This window comes from Corapipo altera, unplaced genomic scaffold (assembly GCF_003945725.1).
Source record: "Corapipo altera isolate COAL_440 unplaced genomic scaffold, ASM394572v1 66, whole genome shotgun sequence".
NCBI lineage: Eukaryota > Metazoa > Chordata > Aves > Passeriformes > Pipridae > Corapipo > Corapipo altera.
In genome coordinates this window covers 4,625,278-4,641,364 of record NW_020884924.1, presented here as the reverse complement: position 1 = coordinate 4,641,364, position 16,087 = coordinate 4,625,278, and the positions used below count along the sequence as shown (strand labels likewise).

The window sequence follows — 16,087 nt, the reverse complement described above, 5'->3', positions numbered from 1 at the left end:
ATGCCTTTGAAAGATCAAAGAGCCCTCTCCAGCTAAACAGTAGTGATGGTAACAACAGAGAATTGTACAGATTTCTGCAATTACCCTCACAAAAGCATGGAGATCTAGTTCTTCTCTGAGGGAAAGCCAAGGCAGTTTAAACCTCCTGTTTTATGCTTTAGGTGCATCTATTTAAGCATCTGGCATTTCTTTGTCATACCGACCATCGACCACAGTTTCTTTTTGCCAGTGTTTTCAAACTGTGTGGTAGAAACAGTACCTGGTAGACACGAGAATTTGTTTTTGTGGAGACTTTAGCATTCACCTACTAAAATGCATAAAGGACTTAGCCAACACCACCCTTGTCACATCCTAGCTCAGGTACTAGAACCTCTCTTACATGAATAGCTGAGCAGAAGATTAGAACAGATTAAAAATTATTTTCCTATCTAGTGGATACATTTTAGTGATCAGGAATGAAAATTCAAGCCTTTGAATTCTTGAAGGAGCCATACAAGTCATTTTGGTTTAGGAGACAGACTTCCCATCACTGCAAATCTATCACCTTAACTGAAAAGTCAGTCATTGACTTTTTTTTGAATTCAGGTGTGAGTCTGAAAGACTAAATTGGAAACTTAGTTTGAGGCATCACTGATGATTTTTTTGGTATACAGAAAAAAATACAAACAAGGAGTGAAGCACTTTTAAGATTATCTCTGACAAAAACATGATATATGCAAGGGAAAGATAGGCTTGTAGCTGCAAATGCACGACTGGCAGGTTTTAGTACTGTCTTTGTCACAGTCTTCCTGTCTGATCTTAGATCACTATTTGATGCTTCTACATTCTCCCTGCAGTAAAATGTGGGTTGTTAATAACGTCCAGTTCTGTACGTAGTGATTATAACATGATTTGAGAGCCTCAGGTGTAATTTGTTCTGTGTTAGTTTGTGGAAGGACTGAGGACCATTTAACTGGAATCAAGATTAGCAATACTGTGGCTTTGCCGCTGCTTGCTGCATTTAAAGGTTTAGGGGATGGTCTATTCTTAATGCAGCTGCAAAGGTAGAAGACCTAATTGTTCGCAGGTTTTTGTTATTATCCAAGAGCTAGGTTTGCAGCCTAGCTGCAAAGGTTACTGTCACCATAGGTTTGGATGGGGTAGATAAGGAAGTTTCTGCACTCTGGGGCTGGCTATATTAGCTCAAGTAACATTTTGAGGTATCTTAAAAAATCCATGAAAATGAATATATGTGCTTTCATATGTGGAGTTAAGGAAAATTAAGTACCTGACTTGTAGTGATGTTAAATGGGAACAAGATGAGTCCCTAAAGGCATGCATGTCTAAACACCCATTTTTCAATTAGAATTGTGCCTACAATTCAAGAGCATCAACTTTCTTTACAGCTTTTTTCCAATTCAGAGGGAAATTAATTTTAATATCCTGATATCCTTCAACTGACTATAATGGGACTTCTGTCCTGTACTGCATTGGTCAATTAAAAAAGGAAACTCCCATTGTAGAAGATGACAGCAGGTATTCTGCTGAGATTAGGAGAAAATATTTTTTTTTCAGAAAAGAGTACATTCAGCAAATATGCACTTCTACAATTAATAATTTGGTTTAGTATATGTGCCTTATTCTCAAAATTACATGAGGCATATACTTAGTGGAATCATTCTATATTATATGTTTGTCTTTAATTTCTCTGTGAATTTACCCAGGGACAGTTGATTACCTTTATCAGTGGTCAGAATTATCTGTTTAATCACTGATAAAATGTTTTCTTTGAAGCACTGAACTTTCAAAAATGCCTCAATTAAATACTAAGCAAATACAGCACCTTAATTAAGGCATGTACCTTTCTAACTCAGGGAAAACCTCTATTCTCCTGTGGGGGTAGGGGAGAATCTATCTTAAAGATGAACTAGAAAACAAAACAAAACAAAAAAACCCTTGGCCAGAAATGTTTTTACCGGGATATAGTTGAATAAAACATTAGGCTTCTTCGACAAGTAACAGGTTCTGACTACTCCCCTGATGGATGCGCTTGAAAGCAAATGCTCATCCTTTGCTTACTGACTAAGGTGACCCTTTGATATTCTGAGTGCTTGATGCTGACAATCAAACACTGAAATGTGTGTATGAATTTTATATGCTATATAAGTGTGTGTGTCAGTGAGGAAAGTAGGGGGATGGAGAAGGGAGGATATACACAAACACTAAAACAAATGAGAACCAGCATTCATATTTAAATGAAGACTCAAACAAAAAGAAAATTAATTCATATCCACAGGTTTAGTTGAGTCTTTAATCTATTTGTATGCCCCTATCATCTGGTTCTACAATTCAGAAGCTGGGAAAAGGAAAAATATCTCCATTCTCTCATGTTCCCAGACTTTATTTCTAAACAAGTTTCCATCGTGTAAACAGATAATCAAGGATTTGTGAGAGAGCAGATGCAATCTAAAAGCCCACACATTTAACTTTCAACAGGACCCTCTTGAGGAAGACTGCCCAACTAGGGAAATGTTTATAGTAAACTTTAGCCAAGTCTGGCATTGAGCAAATTCTTCTTTCAAATAAGTATGCCTCAAACTGCATTAGTGAGACTGTGAAGGGACAGCTCACATGACTTGAATGCTGCAGCAGAAGGACTGGTCTTTTATAAAGGTCAGGTCAGGAAGGCAAGGAGGTGGATTAGCAAACCATTAGCTCATGTAGATGGAGCTTTGCTTTGGAAGAGATGATAAATCAGTTGAGATCTTGTGGGTAAGAGGACAGGCCAATACAAGACACCTCCTCTGCCACAGACTGTCTGCTCAAAGAGATGAAGTAGACGAAGCCTTCTTTAGACAGATGGAGGAAACCCTGTGACTGCAGGTCATAATACTCATGGGGGACTTTAATCATTCTGATGTTTGCTGGAAGGGCAATATGTCTGTGTGCAAGCAACCCAGGTTTCTGCAGAATGTCCTAAGACAACTTCTTCACTATGGTGATCGATCAGTTGACCAGAGGATGTATTATGTTGGACCCATTAGTCATGAAAAAAGAAGAATTGCTTAGGGATATGGAACTGCAATTTGCCCACAGGCCCCCAAAGTGCCTTAAGCCTAGGAAAAAATTCTGGTAAAGTGAAGCATTATCCACAGCAGACACAAACCAATAAATCAGGTGCCTTTTAGGTAAATTGGACACACTCAGTTCCATAAGAAAACATCGGATGCATCTAAAGACAGTGACAGAGATGAAATGTTTCTTCCTATACTGTCTGACAATTCATAGTCTTTGGGGAAGGTTCTTACATTCTGAAAATAGGTAAAGTCACACCAGTTCTAAAGAAGGGCAAGAAGAAGGACCTGGGAACTAGAGACTGGACAGCTATATCTCAGTTCCAGCATGGGTTATAAAGCAAATCTACTTGGAAGCTATATTCAGGTACATGAAGGAAAAGGTGATTTGGAAAAAACCAACATGGATATAGTATGGAAAAATCATGCTTCACTAACCTAATTGCCTTCCATGACAACATGGATGGCACAGTGGATGAGTGCAGTGAATACTGCATGACTTTAACAAGGCCTTCGGCCCACAGTATCCTGACAGACAAATCAGTGAGATATGGGCAGGAAAGATGTCCAATTATAAGGAGGGTGGATAGCCAAGTTCAAAGGGGGGTATGAAGACTGATCAGTGACACATTACTAGTGATGTTCCTCAGGAGCTGACACTGGGTGTCAATGCTGCTTGATGTCTTTATTAATGACTCGAATTATGGAATGCATCCTCAGCAGTTTGAAAATCAGAAAAAAATGGAGTCTGGTTGGGTTAAGCACTCAATATTGAGAATACAGAGCTCTTATTTGAAGGGATCTCAACAACCTGGAGAAAGGTACTGATGAAAACATCATGAAGTTCAGCACAGGCACATACAAAGTTCTGCACCTATGCTGGAATAATCCCTTGCAGCAGTACAGGCTGGAGAGAAAACAGTTTTGCACTGCAGTATCTGGGCATTTCAGTAAACAATAAACTGGATTTGAATCAGCAATGTGTCCTTGCTGAGAAGAAAGCGAAGTGGTTTGCTTTAGCAAAAGTACAGCATTCTACTCCATTCAAAGTTTGTGAAAATACAGCTGGAGTACTGCATCTAGTTTTGCCCTTCCTCTTTACGTATTCCAGCAAATTTACAGAAAGGTTACCAAGAGGGTATAGGGAGCTGAAGCATGTGATGTACAAGGAGAGAAGAGAGAAATGGTTTTGTTTAGAAGTAAGACAGGAAGGTTTACTGTTGTTTACAGTTACCTTACGGGAGGGTGTAGAGAAGGCAGAGCTAGAGAAGGCAATGATAGGATGAGAGGCAATAGATACAAGTTGCAATGAGGAAAATTCTGATTAGCTATTAGAAGATTAAAAAAGAAAGAAAAAGAAAGAAAAGAGAGATGGATAAGCACTGAGAGAAATGCCCTAAGAAGTTGTGAAATCTCTGTCCTTGTAAATACATAAAACTTGGCCAGGTACTGTTCTGAGCAACCCATTCTAACTGGACCTGCTTTGTGGAAGGGGTTAGACCAGGCAGCCTCTAGGTGTTTCTTCTAGCCTTAAATATTCTCTGATACTATCTGGCAAGAGTGATATTCAGTCCCAGACTTCAGGTTCAAGATCCAACATAGCTGTTACATGCATGTTCATTCTGAGTGGAGAACCTGGAATTCTTTCAGTAAGAATATTCGTGTTCATGCTCTCACAGTTATATCTAGTATTCATGAAAGAAAAGCATTTTGAAGCACATATAATTGGTATGATACTATCACTCTAAAAACTGTTGAGGAAATGGTACATGAAATATTTCTGTAGGTAAAATAAGGTATTTATCAGGTGAATGACATAGATCCTGACAGGCTTTGTTACCGAGAAGCAGCATGAGGCTCAAGCTCACACCAGTTTACTATTACCATGAATATACATGCAAGAGTCTTCATCCACAGGCATTAACTCCTTGCCCACAACCCCCTTGGCAGCTGCTATGCCCTCACTGTACAGGACACTCTGTGAGTAATTTTAGCAGCTGTAAGCAGCGTTAACTGTGCTTTAAGCAACTGACCTGAAATGTGTAAAACTACATGAAGTGGAAAGGAACTGTGAATGAATGCTCTGACACCTCTGTTTGCATGCCCTTTAAATCCTCTGCCAGTGTCCTGATCAGCTTGATTGTAAGGGCAGCTAGGTAGGAAGAAGTATGACATAAAGCCAAAAGCACAGTTATGTTGTTTGATTGTCTTTTAGGAAGAACTTGACCTTCCATTAATGACAACACGATGCTAAACATGTAAGTTATACAAATTACTTGAATGAACTCAATGTTGCCTTCCAACAAGTAGATACAGAATGGGCAAAGATGACAAACATTCTAAAGATGACTGAATGATTATTATGTAAGCCTGTGCAGGACATTAAAATCATCTTTGTTCCAACAGGCATCTCATGGTAAAATATCACTTGATGTTTCCCAAAAAGACAGAGTAAGAAATAGTGCCACAGAGACAATAGTCCTATGCAGAGAAGCCATTTCAGCTGAGCTCTCCAGGAGCCCTGCCCTGTACCACATGGCATAAGCAAGTTGGGGATAGAAGGACTGCAGTCTCCATTAAACGATATGACTCCAAATAAACAACTCTGTAAAGAAAACAGTGGGAATGATAGTTCTAAGACAAACATTGGCTGATCTGTTTCCCCCTTCTCCTTTAAGTTGTTAACTCTCAGCTCACTCAGTATTTTATTTCTTTACAACCTTCATTTTTCTCTTTTTGTGTGTGTGTGTGGTTTTTGTTGGTTTGTTTTGGTTTTTTTTTTAAATTAGAAGAAAAGAGAGAAAGGATTGATACTTTTTCCTTCTCCTTTCCTTCCCGAGGGCAATTCTTCCCTTTCCTTCATCTGCCATCTAAGACTTTCATGATAACTACAAGCTTCATTGAATCCTGAAGTACTTGCAAGTGCATGCTGAGGTTTGTTTCACCCCATTAATGGTGAAAGCAAGCCACAGTCTGCATTAGCGCATACGGATCAACAATAGGTGTTCACATCACAACACATTTTCAGCTTGTGTTTTGAAATGTTACACTGGCTGGCCACAGCTCCCAATCCGCTGCTGCCCCACTGTGAACCTATATTCACCAGGGAGGGAAATGGCAGCAAAAGAAAAGGGAGTCACCAACAATATGTTTAATTTAATAAAGAGATTTCTTTAGCTTTATGGTTTACTATTTTCAATAAGTAAACTGAAAACAAAAAATGGTGGAATAACAATGGTTGTCTTAGGTCGGAAAGAGGGATTTTTTTTTTTAGCTGTTGCCAGCCTTCAAGATCTATATTCATGATGTTGCAGCTTCATAGTGAGAACTATGTTCCATACAAACAAATAAGAAAATAGTAATCACAGCTCCAAAAAGTAACCCATAAAAAAGCATGAACTTTACATACACTGTCTCCTTGGAGAGGAAGATTAATATGTTCAGCAGTTTTTCTATATCTAGAAGCCTAGGGGCACACAATTCAGGATGATATGCAGATTTCTAAAAGGAGTAGAACAGGATAATCTGTGAAAAGATATGACCCAAAATGTAAGGACTGGCATGAGTGGGTAACTAGCTGTGGAAAACAAAATTGTTTCATTTGGGACACAAAAATGAAAAATAAGAATTAACAGAAATATTGCTTTGAGGGTCGTAGGATTTGCTTGCTTCTCTAGGTGGAATGGGAAGAAGAGGAGGAGGTTAGGTATCGTTACACTGTAAGTACTACCATGTGCCTTTTTGTAGATAATGTGGTATGTTTGAAACAGATGGTTGTAAGGCTCTTATATTGTATAATATATTTGGATACAAGGATGATGCCAAGTAGATTCACAATTATGATGATCGTAAACATTAACCATGCTGTATTTCCTGCCTTGTCATTTTCTGAATAACATCCTTGCCCACTCCACCCATTGCTCATTATCTCCTTTCTTAGCTTCCATATGATGGTTTAAAATCTGCAAGCTGTTTTTGGATTGTTGTCCTGGGCCTCTAACCTCCCAACTGTCCCTCATTACAGAGTTATCTCTATTCCGCAGAGACCGACAGTACAGAGAACTTCTATCCGTGCCAGTAAATCTTTCAAAGAGGAATATAAGACAAGTGTGTGTATGTGTGTGCAATTCAATACAGAAATGAAGGGCACTTGGGAAAGTCAAGTGGTGGAACATAAAATATGACTGATGGATGAGGAATAAAGGAAGTGCAGATGCGCCACAGCATTTGTTCTACCTTTTAAGAGAATGACAAGTATTCAGCCTACTGAAGTGGGAGGTAGGTGATCTAATCATATAAACTGAGGGGGGGGGAAGGGAAGGGAAGAAAAGAAGAACTCTGATTTTTTTTTTCCAATCTCAGTTTTGAAATTTCTGACTTTTAGCCATGCAGAAGGTCATTTAACCTCCCTATACATCAGTTTTGTCATGTGTAAAAGGCTGGTCTTAATGTTTCTTTTACCAAAGAGTTAAACATACCACTGTAATTAACTCATATTGTTACCCATAAAGGACCCTGTGACTTTCTTGTCAGTAGCATGAGTAGGAGTGCCATAAATGGCCCACAAAACCCCTGTGTCCTGCTAAGAGGGAAGTTCCCCTGCAGAGTGGTGCAGATGGCAATTAGTGCTCCCCAGGGACCACAGTACTCTCAGAGAGATGAAGTGCTTGAGGGAGTCCAAATCTGGAAAGGTGTAAAACTTAAGTCTTCATCCTTCTGTGTAGCAAAGGGTGTGGTGGTCCTCTGAGAGGCACAATGTAAAGTCAAATTTCATGTGCATCTTTAGCTGTGGAAAAAGACCATTGAGGACTTGCCAGAGACAGGGATGTAGCCCAGAGCTTTACATACACTGTGAGCAGTGCTGCAAGCCACAGGGAAGCTCAGATTGACCTATGCAACATAGGGCTGACTGATTGTTGACTGCAGTTTTGCTGTGAGCCACTGCAAGCCCAGGAATTGTTCAAGACTGAGAGGTCGTTCTGAGATTGGCTCTTGGGCTGCCAGTTCTCAATACAGAATGCAGAATCTGAACCATGAGACAGGATATTCTGAGCATCAAAAACAAAGTGAAAATTGCTTTGAGTATGCTCCCTGAATAAATAGAAGTTACAAGGGTAACTTTTAACTTTAGGCCTCATAAAGGTAACAATTAGTCACTGTGTTTGGAACAGGAAACTGAAGGCATCAGGCACATCTCATAGTGCGAGCTGCAAGGCAACGAAAACAAATACTGAGCAAGTGTTTCCCAGCTGAACTGCATAAAGAAGGTTAAAAGTGCAGACAGGGAGTCATTTTGGTTTGACTTTTCACATCTTGCTTTTTTGGGGGAACAAAAATTTTGAAGGTAAGAACAGAATACTAGCATACTAAAGATCTGAGAGAATGTGAAGATTTTTCTTGATAGTTATCATGACATCCAATTAAGATACGATACCTTTTAACCGCTGGAGTAATGTGACCCATTACTACCTCACATGCTGAAAAGGCATAGACTGTACTACATGGACTGTATTACATGACAATTAATTTCTTTGTTTAAATAGCCCATTGTATGTGCTCACAGTCAGATACTTTTAACTAAGTACGTTGCTTACTCCCTTTACTTGCAATGGCTTGGGGAGATTCTGTCTTTTGTTTGATTTGCTTCTGGTGAAATACGCTGCTCTGCTTGCCTTCAGAATAACTGTATCCAGAAGTAAAATCAGACAAAAGACAGAGAAATAGTACTGAAACTATACTGTGATAACATTTAGTTGATCCCCTTCTCCTCCAAAGCAGGATCAACAGTACCTTAAACCATTCTTGATGGAGGGGAATTTAACAGTAGCTTTTTCAACACGAAACAAAAGGCTTCTGGGTTTGGCTACAGTAACACAGTATCCTTTTTGCTTTGCCAAACCACATACCAGCAGGACTTTGATTTTATCTGCCTTGAAAAATGGAGTTGTCAGCAGAGGTTGATTGTTTATGATGGGTTGTACAGGTAGTAACATCAGATAGCTTCCGGCGAGCATTATGCTTGAACTATATGAACATCAATAAGACACAGCAAAAATGAAAAGTATGTCTGAAAGTTTCCTCTTAGTGCCAGACAGAGAGTGTTACAAAACTGTTCCACAGTTGTGCCTGTTGTTACCAGGAAAGCAAGCTGGTCCTTTCCATTGTAGGATGCCAGAAGTTGTTTCTGGATTAATGAGTAAGATTTAAGACTTGTTCAGATCTTTCCTCAGTCCTAAAGAAAGTGGCATCCTGTCCCTTTATATAACAACGATTTCTAGATTTGTGCTCTAACCTCAGTGGTGGATGCCAGTTCATGGATTTTATGTAGCCATGAAAAGCTGTCAAGTGCGTACAAATAGTAACTATACCTTTGAGTATAATCTTGGAACAGGGCAGATTTTTTCACTTTTTTTCCCTGGAATATCTGTAGATCTCTAGGGAATGTAGCATATATTTCTATATACAGCTGCACTACCACTTCATTGTTTACCTGTGATTTAAAGATGCATTCACCCCACCTCTATAAAATTGTACTAAGCATCCAGTGGTACAACTAGATCACTTTTAAAACCCAAATGCTGCAAATTTTGGCAAGGTAGTAGAGCTAGACGCTTCTCTACTTTAATGCTCACGTAATTCTTTTATTTTATTTCAGGACTGAGTCCCTGCCAAGTGCCATAATTTCTGAACCGGAAGAAAAGATATCTTCAGGTTAAAATGTCACTGTGCCCATCAGTCACACTTCAATGCATAGCTGTAGTTCACAAGTTATTCAGCACTGCAATGAATAATTCCAGTCTAGAACTTTTCTTCAAGTTCCTCATTATTAAGTCTGAGGCTACAGTGACTGGAGGCATGAATTTCGATTCTTTTTAAAAGATTTTATTTCACAAATATACAGGAATGACATTCAGGAATACAAGAATGGGTAATAAAACAAAGGATCTGGTGTTAGAGCTACAGCATACAATCAACTTGTATTTATAACACTGTGAGCTTCTTGTTGGCAGCCAGGTATCCTTGTCCAGTGTGATACAGCTGCGTATTTGGGCTGACAATAATGTCTGTAGCATAAAAAACTGGGGAGCACTTTTTAACAGCTGACAGTACCCATGGGTACCAAAAAAAGGGCTAGTTTGTTTTAGATGTGTTTGGGTAATTAACTCCTAAAAGATGTAAAGTTTTGGGTTCAATGGATAAAGAATATACAGGGTACGGAGCACAACAGTGCCCTGGTCTGTGACCTGGATTCAGCACTGTCTTCAGTACTGCCTTGAGCTCTGTCTTCAGAGCGATTACTTTCTTTTTTATTATCTCAAACCTGAACACATTCCCTTCCACTGTTCTTTCCCTTCTCTCTTAAACTACTATGATGTAAATAGTAGTATAACCAGTTACAGGATTTTACAGCTGTAATTTGGGTAGTTCATAGAATTAATGCCATTTGTTAAAATCTTTCAGATTTCAGACAGACTTCTTATATCTTGAATTTTTACGTGGATGTTTGGATTAAACAGATGTTTAAAAAAATGAAAAGGTAAAAGTAAAACCAGCTCAAGAAAAAGATGGTTTTTGTAGCTTATATGGAATCTTTTTTTTTTTTAATGATGTTAATGTCCACCAGCTTTAACCACTAAACACAAAATAGCCCAGAAGATCCAGGTCTGACTGCTTACATAGTAACACATAAGCACAAGTCCCCTTTACGTACATATATTGTTGTTGTTTTAAGAGATTTTGAGGTTCACATTTCTTCTTTACATTCCTACTATTTTTAAGTCCATATTTAAGGTTAACATTTAGTCCTCTGAAAAAAAAAGCTTCATAAAAATGTTCATTATCCTCATTTGCCCATACCAATCAAGTTTAATTGCTCAGTTAAATTGCCTGGTTACCTCAGTTTGGAGAAATTCAGCTGTTTCTATCATTTATCCTCACACCAATACCCAACTTTAAAAATAAATGGCTGTTTTTCCATGCCTTGTGGCTAATTGTTCAGTTATAAGGGTGTAAGCAATTCTGGCATTTGAAAGATGTGTGAAAGGCCACATGTGAATAGCTGAGGAACACAGAATCAATGACATTTATACATTATGTGTTGTTTCTGTGCTTTGAAACAGTAAGTGTATTTAAGTACAAATAGGTGGAAGAACAACTTTAAAAAAATAAGATCTACATTTTTTTCGATGTCTCCTGTTCAAACTTTCTTGGCTTTCTGGTCCAGGTAGACCATTTTTAAACTGTCTCTCAGCAAAATCATCCTGCAGGAATATTCGCTCCCCCATCACTCCCTCTGAAGTCAATAGCTCTACTCTAATTCTGCAGTGGAGAGAATGGGGGCTGAGCAGGCTTTAATGTCAGAATTCACAGTGAAAATGACAGACTGTAGGACTTGGCCCAGGACCACATGCTTTATATTTGGAGAAAGAGATCCCCATTACCCTGACCACCCCCTCAGTAGACTATGAAACAGGAGAGTGTGTGGAGGACTGCTGTCTTTCCACTGGTTTTCCCTTCTCCTTTACTCAAGGTTTCTCACCTGTTGGTTTTTTTTCCCCTTTGCTGTCTCATCTTCTGGTTTTGTTTTTGCTCTTTTGGGGTAAACTTTTTTTCCTATTCTCTACCTGCCATTTGATGTCATTTTTCTCTCCTTTCCATCTTGATTCCTCTTTGTAAAGTCTCCATTCTTTACACCTGTCTTTCTAGTTCTTTCCTCTTACTCTCTTCTGGCTTTTTTTCTTACCCTCTTATCTTCCTTCTCTACTTCCCCTCTCTGAGGACTCTCTGCCTTTAGCCTTTTCCTGTAGATTGGGCTCAATGGTACCCTTCATGAATGCTGATTATCCTGGTTGGAGCTCTATGAATATTACACTAGCTGACTAGCTCTTCATTTGAATCATGCCTTGCAGCCATTTAGGAGGAAAGGAGTGTGGCATCCAACTTTGACTGACAGCTGACTGGCAGGCAAGAAAAGCAGCCACCATCTCTCATGGGAATGCTCAGAAACTTGCAGAGGGAGATAAAATGTCAAACTACTGTGATCTGCAGCCTTTGCTAAGAGGCTTGAGAGATCAAACTAGATCAGACACAACCCCATTTTAGTTTGGAAAACCAAGCTGTATTGTTTCTGCCTTAAATGTCATCATCAATAGCATAATTTCTGCATTCTGCAGGACAGATTCCTATAGAGTATGGCACCTTCGGCAGTATAGACTCTCTCTAGACTCTTACCACAGGTGCACTAGCTCTGAAGTTCAGATAAAGGTTCTTACCTACACGGGGTCTATTGCTCAGGGAGGTGGACATTCTCAGCATTAAGCTGTGATTTTTCTTTTTTAAATAAAATTTTACAGACCCTGTTCTAACTGTCAGCATGCTTTGAGATCAGAAATTTTCAGCTGCCTGTTGCTTCGTAGTGTATACACACAGTCCGCTTCAACCGTGGTTTGTAATAGCATAGCCTGTGGTATGAAGGTCATGTCACAGAGTCCTTAGTGAAACCACGAAACCTCACCAGAAAATGGTTGCAGCACTGTTGTGTGCAGTGTGGAATAAAAAGAAACAAATCGCCTTTGCTGGGTAGAGAGAATCCTCACCAAAAATGTGAGTACTGTGAATCCTAATTTAGACCAAAACCTCTTCTCATTTTTATCAAGCATGAGGGTAAATACATATTACATTTTAAAGCTAAAAATCTGGCCTTCCAGACAAAAAAATAAAAAGGAAGATCTTTAACCAGAATTGTGAATGATTTGCCATGAAACTTCCTGGTTAAATGAGGAACGTCTTCCTGTTGATTACAATTTGAAGCTGAAGCATACTAACCTTTCTGCTGAAAGGTAACCAGCAGAAGCTGGGCACACAGGAAAGAGAACTAAAAGTTGTAGCAGGCTTTGTTCTTACCTACTTGTTATTGCTGGCTTTCCAACATTTCTAAAATCAAATCTTAGATGCGTATGAAAGAAGCTTACCTTGCCAACATACTGGTAGTCAGTTCCTGTGTATTCCTCCAATAAAAAGAACTGATTCCACATCCAGCTCCTTTTGGAACGATGGAGGTCTTGCCTGCTGTTTCCAGACAATACCAAAACCTTTTCCTTTTCTGGAAAGCCACTAGTCCTTTTGGATAACGGAGTTAAGAAGCTTTGATGGGGCTGACTAGCCCAAAACAGCAGCCAGAAGCAATGGTAAGTTCTCATCATGGCAACACAAGGAAGTCTAAATAATTACTTTTTGTCTTGTTCTCAAAGTAACCTGCTTTACTGCACTGAATCCAATGTCATGCCGTCCTCCTTCTTTAAAAAGTCTTTGCAGTCTCAAAGGAGTTCTGAAAAGAAAAATAACAACTTTTTTAGCATTTCCAAAGGTACTTAACTGTCATGACTGCAAACAGATGAGTAATAATGATTGCCAAAAAGCTGGGCTGTTTCTGATTCAAAATATTGCAAATGGTCCTTCAAATAATCTGAGCGACTCTAAATTGAGTAAGAAGAAGGAGTCATGATGTTTGGATGTAGGGTGTTTTGGGAGGGGGGTGCCCTGTAACTCCTTTTGCTTCCCTTTGTCAACAAAGGCAAATCAGGCATTTTTCTTTTTACTGCCTGAGCTTTGGGATGTAACTGATAACTTTTTGATTGGGGATCTTGATCAGGTTACCTTATAACATCAAAGAAGTGCTAGCAAAAGTGTACACTGTCTTCCCAGGAGGCATTATGTTGCTATAGTTATAGGTTGAAGAGACCGGACTTCGATAACTCAATCCCTCATATTTAGTGTGTTTTACCTTTGATTTCATTTACAAAGAGCCAGCTAAACAGGTTGATGAAAAAAATGAGCATATTTGTCAGTATCTCACACATACTAGACCTGTTTGTTACTGCATAGGAAATGGACACTTTGCTTTTCTCATTATCTACTGCCAGAGTATTGCACCGAGTTTTGAATCTTTAAATACCTAGTTATATATGTAAATGTTTTCACTAATAACTTCTAAAAACACAAAAAAACCCCAGCTGATCATTGTTACCTGTGGGTTTTTACTAGCTACTGCTTCCTACCATTAGTAGTAAAGACCTGTGTACCTACAAAATAATTACAAAATTATCTCTGAAGACCTCATAATTTTCAACATGCAAAAAGCTATGCATATTGTACCCTAGTATACTGTGGACAGTTCTCCTATTTTTAAAAAGCTAGAACCTTCTATTCAGGAGGAAGAAATTATACTACGTGTCTCAGGTAACCAGTCATGCAAAATGCCTAACTAACAGCTGAACATTTTATAATTAGTTGATAGAAACATTCCATAACATACATAAACACACTGATAAATTTTTAGTCCAAACAGATCCATACTCCGAGAGAAGGATCATTTGATTATTTTCGTTTCTTTTTTCATTGATGCTCTTTGAGAAAGTTTTGGGTTTTATTCAGTATTCTCATCAAAACCCATAAATCATCCTGAAACCAGCTCAAAATTCAGTACAGCATCTCTCAATATTTGTAAAAAAAGACTATACCAAATTGCAAAGACAATTTTTGTTTGACTTTTTAAGCAATTAACGCAACACTACTTGGATCATATTCTATATCAAAGACCATTTTTCCCCCTATATGTTTGTTTTTTTTAAAAGTGTACATTAGACAGAATTTAGCCTTTGAGCTACACTGACAGAGTTAAAACACATACAATGCTTCCAGTTAGCTGTTCTTCTGGTGGTTGTTGTTGTTAGTAATAAATTGTATAAAATAATCTCAAGTCTCTTACAGTTCCTGTTAGTAAATAATTTTCTACAAGGAAATACCCCTTAACTTTTATATGAATAGTAGGTAATGGAACAGGACTGTTCAAACAATATTGCTTTACTGCTTCACAAGGTAAAAGAGGTTAAGGGGTAACTTCTGGGTGAGAAGGAGTCAGTTTTTCAGCCTTAAGAGGAAAATGGAAAAGGCACAATTAATTCTGAAGAAGTGTACTTTTCTCTGGAGAAAAGGGAAGGTTTCTAGTCAGATTTTGTGAGCCAGTGAGCTTTCTGTGCGTAAAAACAACTCTGTCCTGAAGGTCATGGGAGCTGTGTCCACATACAGCTTTAAGTGTTGTGAGAGAGACACTACATGAGTGTACGCGCACATACACATAAACACGTACACACAGAACAGCAAGAACAGAGCTGCTGACCAGTACAAGACCTTCCCAGAGAATGAACAGAAAAAGCCAGCATGACTAAGCTTTACAATGTATTCAACAATTGCCTTCAGTGCAATTGATGGAGCAGTGCCAAACTAGTGTGCAGGTCACTGGTGGGGGACATGGGCAGCAGATTCAGGTACCAGTGTAGGGAGAGCTGAGGTGGCCTTGACTCTCTCTTTGTCTATAGTCTCTCTTATCCTCCTCCTGTACCCTTCTGACCTGCATGGGATCTTGTCCTTTACAAATCTGCCAAAATCCACTCAAACCTTGACTCTGAGTGGACTGTACTCTGATCGACATTTTCCTTCATGTGATATGAAAGAAGAAAATGTGTCTCACACAATATTTTTGATTTCCATTTTCTTGTGAAGTTGCTTTGCGGGGAGGTTGGGGCCTGCCCAGGTGAGTTAAGTAGTGCCCTGAGCAGTGGCAGACCCAGTGAGCTGCCATGTATCAGCATGCACGTATCATCAGGATGATCTGTGTTGGAGGGCAGATGTGAAAAGATGGATTAGATGGTGTAGCTCTGGTGGTGCACATGCAACTTGCCTTACTGGGGAGGTAGAGTCTGAGGCAGGGAGCACAGCATATGAGCAAACCTATCATTTTGCTATTAGTGAAGTCTGTGTGGACTGCTGAGGCATAAGGAGTGAAAATCCTCACCTGACAGACTCCTCCAGTGCTCATTCCATTACCCTTATGGCCAAATCCCATGGTGGGGTTCCATACCTCTACTCCTGCACATAACATTTCCTGAGAAGTGCTGCCTGGAGCAGCATTACCTAGACAGGATTTGTGCCAGCCTTTTAAAGGATCAGTCCTTCAAATGCCAATTGCCAGGAAA

General features: G+C 39.2%; 1 protein-coding gene across 3 annotated transcripts in view; it reads right to left on the bottom strand.

Annotated features, from left to right (window-relative positions):
* LOC113953826 (cadherin-6) overlaps positions 1–16,087 on the bottom strand; it is a 102,626-nt gene that overhangs the window by 38,173 nt on the left and 48,366 nt on the right. For all 3 annotated transcript variants that reach the window (XR_003530029.1, XM_027657454.1, XM_027657455.1), the window contains exon 2: positions 13,025–13,380. Coding sequence is in view for 2 of the 3 variants with exons in the window: in XM_027657454.1 (XP_027513255.1) it covers positions 13,025–13,255 (231 nt within the window). In the remaining variant the exon portion in view is untranslated. The remainder of the gene's footprint in view (positions 1–13,024; positions 13,381–16,087) is intronic.